General features: G+C 35.1%; 1 protein-coding gene across 1 annotated transcript; it reads left to right on the top strand.

Annotated features, from left to right (window-relative positions):
- Nucleotides 1-837: 837 nt before the first annotated feature.
- Nucleotides 838-1,572, top strand: LOC133762272 (large ribosomal subunit protein eL14). Its single transcript, XM_062195281.1, has one exon. It carries the CDS (start codon nucleotides 875-877, stop codon nucleotides 1,538-1,540), a length of 666 nt encoding a protein of 221 aa, XP_062051265.1. The 5' UTR covers nucleotides 838-874; the 3' UTR covers nucleotides 1,541-1,572.
- Nucleotides 1,573-6,135: the final 4,563 nt, after the last annotated feature.

Below are 6,135 nucleotides of genomic sequence, written 5' to 3'. Positions count from 1 at the left end.
AGAAATTCCTTTTCACATCCAGCTTTTATGATATATGGAGAAGTCATAAATGGGTTCCTGGTGTCACAAGATTCTGAACCACTCTTTCCATGAAAAACTCAACCCAGGCTGCTCATATCTCAGGTACTATCATATTCTATTGGAACACAATATGAAAAAAAAAAAAACAAACCATGAAGCATTGCTCTATTCTAAAACATAGAATGTTCCAAGGGATATTTGGGCTTCTATATTTTTTGTTCCCGAAAAGAACTATCAGAGTCATTCCTAATATAGCAGAGAAATAATTAAGCTCAAGTCCTGGTGTTGAGTTCCACATGACCTTGACTAGGTGAAATCAATTCACTATTTTTGCTGGAAATTAAGCAAATATTCCTTAATCACCTTCCAGTTTTGAATGTAACCTTGGCATTTGAGTGATATTCAATAGCGCACTTAACAATATATTATATGGATGTTAATTGTGCCTCATGTTAGAATATATTCATTCTGCACATAATTTCTTGACTAAGTGTGCCAGGCTTTCTGCATGTCAGTGAAACACAATCAAGCAAACCATCAACAGAGTTCTGAGTTCTTAAGAACATTTCAAAATCAACTATTTTGTTTATGAAACGTCTCATGTGGGATCTGTCATTAATGTGTTGTCCAATGTGAAGTATTGCTATAACTAGTACTGAAACAGTATTTTTACACTTTGTGTTTCTGTGTGGGTGCAAACTGATGAAATCTTTACTTAGTATATACTGAATCAATCTTCTGTATATAAAGATAATTGAAAATGAAAAAAAAAACTTGGTTTTAAACTGGAAATAGCTTCTGCGCTTGCGCAGCGGAGGGCGGGCCTTCTTCCTTCTCGCCGAACGCCGCCGACATGGTGTTCAGGCGCTTCGTGGAGGTTGGCCGAGTGGCCTACGTCTCCTTCGGGCCTCATGCCGGGAAGCTGGTCGCGATCGTGGATGTCATTGACCAGAACAGGGCCTTGGTTGATGGACCCTGCACCCGGGTGAGGAGACAGGCCATGCCTTTCAAGTGCATGCAGCTGACTGACTTCATTCTCAAGTTTCCACACAGTGCCCGCCAGAAATATGTCCGAAAGGCCTGGGAGAAGGCAGACATCAATACAAAATGGGCAGCCACAAGATGGGCCAAGAAAATTGAAGCCAGAGAAAGGAAAGCTAAGATGACAGATTTTGACCGTTATAAAGTCATGAAAGCAAAGAAAATGAGGAACAGAATAATCAAGAATGAAGTCAAGAAGCTTCAGAGGGCAGCTCTGCTGAAAGCTTCTCCCAAAAAAGCCCCTGTTGCTAAGGGTGCTGTAGCTGCTGCTGCTGCCGCCGCTGCAGCTGCCAAGGTTCCAGCGAAAAAGGCGACCACTGCCGGCAAGAAGGCTGCAGCCCAGAAGGCTCCGGCTCAGAAGGCTCCTGCCCAGAAAGCCGCGGGCCAGAAGGCAGCGCAGCCTCCTAAAGCTCAGAAGGGCCAGAAGCCTCCAGCCCAGAAAGCACCTGCACCAAAGGCATCTGGCAAGAAAGCATGAGAGGCTGTTAAAGTAATAAAGGCTCTTTATGACTTGAAAAAAAAAATAAATAAACTGGAAATAGAATAGAAAATTAATCAATTTAAAAAAATATGTAGGATCTCTGTCATTAATGTGCTGTACATTGTGATTTAATGCTATAACTAGTATTCCAACAGTATTTTTCACTTTGTGTTGCTATGTGGGGGCAAACTGTTGAAATCTTTGTACTAAATTGATCTTCTGTATATAAAGAGAATTGAAAATGAATCTTGATGTGAATGGAAGGGGAGAGGGAGCGGGAAAGGGGGAGAGTTGTGGGTGGGAGGGAAGTTATGGGGGGGGGAAGCCATTGTAATCCATAAGCTGTACTTTGGAAATTTATATTCATTAAATAAAAGTTAAAAAAAAATCCAAAAAAAAAGTGCTATACAAAGGATATGAAAAACGTTGAAGGTATTATCATACTCCTTAGTTTAATCTTGTGTGTTTTTGCTTGTCCTACCATTTTTAAGTAAAAACAGTGTAAAAGTAGGGTACTCTTTGGACAGACCAGTCCTACTGACAATTACTTTGGTCTACAGTTGCTTGAGTAACTTTGTTGAGGACAATCAAAAGTAAGTAGATTTCAGGAAATATACGCAGGGCTTTTAGGCACAAATAGGCTGCAAAAATATTGTGTCTTGTTGTCTTTTGTTCTTCTATATTGAAATGTCCTAATTATTCACGGTCAAGCAGGCATCTTGCAACCACAGTAGGGAAAGCTATGCTTGAAATATGACTAAGAAATTCTAAAAGATGCCCAAGCCCCTGGTTGCACTGAAGCTCTTATATTAGCCTGGGACTATTTCAAACTTTGGGATATGTGGAGGGGAATTCACAATGTGTTTAAGCCATTTTACCAGGCTTGTAGTTGTGAACACACTACTCCTCTGACTGAACAGATTTTAAATTTCCCTATTATAATTTCCACCAATAGTCTCTATAAATTAACAATAATAATAATAATAATAATAGTAATAATAATATACTTTATCAATCTATTGGCTTATTTCAGAAGATAAGTCCTCATAATAATGATATAGAGAATTAAAGTGAAAAAGTTTTCATTATTCGCTTCACCTTCAGGGTCACTTGGATGGCATCAAATCATAAGAACAAAGGAGAAAATGTGTTCCTAGACTTTTCTGAAGCCTCATTCTGAAGTCAAGTTACATCTCATTGGCCAGAAAAGTGTTACTTCAGTATCCTTATCTTATGGAGCACTGCAACATTCAGAAAACATATCAGGAGGTCATTGGTATGTAATATCTTGAGCCACTCCTCTGATCAACACACATGGTGCCTTTATGGAATTATATGTGCACATGGAAATTTAGATAAGTCTCACAGGAAAGCAAATAGCCATATTTACTAACTCTACTTAGGCCCTCACAGATAATTTTGTATTAATTTTCAACATGCTGCTGATAATAAATGCAATGGTATAATTTTTATTTAAAGAAATGGAGCATATTAGGTCTGCAATTTCATTGAAATCAGAATCTAAATTAAAGTTTGTCAAGGAATATTTCATTTTAATAAATACTTGTATTAAGATCAACATTAAATTTCCCATTTATCAAAACATGTATCTAACTCTTAAACTATCTAGAAGTATAAATTTAGGATTTATGGTCCTATTGACTTTTATATTTGAAACAAGCTACTATAGACTCTACTACTAAGGCAAGAAAAGAAATGAAACTTGCTTAAAACAAAGGAAATATTAAAGGACCATGGCTCTGGAAGTTTTATTTTTGAAGAATTTTATAAAATATTTACCCATAAATAAATACAATGAAGAGATCACAGAGGTCTGATACTCAGATCCTTCAGTTGTCAATCTCATTAGAATTGTCTGGGCCTCTCAAGAGAAAGGTACACATCAAAGGAAAGGTGAGAACATCCTCATCAAACAGCAAAAAGACCCAGCAACTCTCATTGACTTTCCTTCTTCAGGATGGTTTAGAAGTGATTGAAATGGGTAACAGTCTGTCAAAATAATGTTATGTGGAAGGAATTTTTAAAGAAAATCTAGGTGCTACACACGTTTTCCACATAGTTTCAATTTTGACTATGTATAGAGCACTATTTATTCAGACAGTATTTATTGGATTATGAACATATTTAATCAATGAGATTATCTATGAATTATAATTAATAACCTGCAATAGTACCTTTCTCTCTCCCTCTCTCATACACACACCAACACACACGCACACATACAATTCACATACTTATGAAAACAAGAAAGCTTCATGTTGCATTTAAGAGTCGTTAAGTGTTTAATTCTAAAACTAATTGCCAGGTTATTATTGTACATTATTTGCCTCCAAATGTTTGGTATTAAGGAAATAAAGGAATATATTGTCTCTGCAACTCAATTTTTTAGTTTCAAAAATTGAATAATGATGTATATTACATAGTTTGCTGGCTATTTTACTCAAACACTGAAGAAAAATACAGTTTGTTTAACCCAACAACTCCTTTATAAGTTCAGGTTAGGTTTCAACAGTATTTCTTGTATGCGGGGAGAAGTGATAGTATATGGTTGATGATGATATAAATATACTTGTATAGGAAATAAGATATTACTATTGTATTGAAAAATTATATCTCCCTCCCACAAACCTTGCTAAATAAAAATCATTTTTATATAGGAATATACTTGCTCTTGAGCTTGAAGGGAAGGATTACTTAATATACACAGTTAATTAAGTACTAGGAGAGACTTTGAATTTTTTTTATTTATAAAACTTTATTTTTAATCTCCTGAATTTAATTATGAAACTCTGTTTATAAGTTAAATAAGAGAACCAAAACTGCTGACCAATCACATCTTTATAATTTTTTTGGGGGGGTCAAACATATTAGTATTTTATTAATATATCCAATATTCTAGAATCTCTTTTGAAGTAAAAATCTCGATTAACACAGTGGCTGTAGAAAAATAAACTCTACATATCTGGCTTTTAGAATGGAATTCAGAATTATATTAAGGCTTATTTGGCATTGAATAACAATCACTAATATAGTCACTGTTGGTTTGACTGTTATTCCAGAGAGAAATTTCTCTTTGAGAAATAGGTTTTCATGGTAGCAAACCCACACTTTTATTACTTATGAGCATTAAAATGCTAATTTTATTCATGTTTTGATTCAGGAACATATAAATGAAGACTCCAAATCTAATTTCTGCTATCAATACGAGTTTAGAGGTAAAAATAATTACAGAACACCTTTAGAAACTTTACGAAGATGATATTCGTATCAATAAATAATGCATTCATTTTTTTCAATTGGCCTCGAGAGGCCCCTACAAGGTTCCTACGAAGGAGGCCAAGGAAAGTACAGCATACTTGCATCCACTCTAGAGATTTACTTGACTGCTGCCAAGACTTTGTTCTAGGCTGTGCTGGCAGCTAATAAAAGCAATTCTTTCTGCACATTGAAATTCAGTGTTACCTGGGCCTCACGATGCAAGTCAATGGTTATTAGAGGCTTGCAGGAATCTTGTAAGCTGGAAACAAATGAAGCTGAATGCTAGGCAATGACAAAGGTGGTCCTTGAAAAACACTCAACAGATATTAAGAACAAATCACTGTCAGTAGTGCACCCTTTACAGAGTTATTTATAGACAGTATGGCTCTTGTTCTCATCCTTTCCTGACCCTAGTGGGTGCCTGCATTAATTTCAAAATAGAATCTTAGTCACAATGCCTTACATTTATTACTGTTAAGTATTCTCTCTCCATTTCTTTCCATCTTGGTTGCATAGTTTCTCTTTTCTTACCAGTATAGTCTTTAATTTAACATCTTTTTTTTTTTGTCTCAATCAGGTTCTACTGTAATCTTGATTCCTGTTCATTGATAACACTATTTCAGAAAGTTTGGGTTTTTGATGTCTCCAATCATGAGTTTATCTGTAAATGCTCTACGTCTATTGAGCATGAATTATACCAATATTACCTAAAATTCCCTGACTACTTCAAATTCCAAGTGAACAAGGCAAAGAGAAAAAAGCAAAGTGTATTTAAAAGCAAGATGTATTTAAGTCAGAGACCTCCAGCCATAGTGGCCTGGAGGGTCCCCAATAGAGGCAAGACTCTGGAAATAATTACTATAACTGTTATGTGAACATCTGGAAGGATAAAGTGTAATAATATGTAGAAAAAATTAGGATCTAGCACTTAAAATTGTATAGCTCATTCTTTTATTGTTGATATGATTTATCATTTCTCCTATTAACCAAGTAGCATTGTTATTACAGATAGACTGATAATTTAAATACTTAGATCTCTCAGTAAGAAATAAGGATCACTGTACATCAAATAAATATTTTTGCCTTGGTTTACACATTTCTTTGGATTTGTTAGTGTGAGTCTGTTTTTTCGGAAGTATCTTTACATTCTCTGCTAAATTTAATTTGAATTGTAGCAATATAATTTTGAAGGTAAGAGACTACAGCTCACCAAGGTGTCATCACTCTGAAAGATTGATTTTATAATATAAATAATAGATTTTACAAGGAGCATATCTATTTTGCTAACTGTAAATATAATTAAATAATCTCCT

This window comes from Lepus europaeus, chromosome 6, assembly GCF_033115175.1.
Source record: "Lepus europaeus isolate LE1 chromosome 6, mLepTim1.pri, whole genome shotgun sequence".
NCBI classification, from domain to species: Eukaryota; Metazoa; Chordata; class Mammalia; order Lagomorpha; family Leporidae; genus Lepus; species Lepus europaeus.
This window is presented reverse-complemented; position numbering and strand designations above follow the sequence as displayed.

Bases quoted from the DNA above. Each gene is read 5' to 3' on its own strand.
- LOC133762272 (XM_062195281.1), top strand. From the start codon at position 875: ATGGTGTTCAGGCGCTTCGTGGAGGTTGGCCGAGTGGCCTACGTCTCC.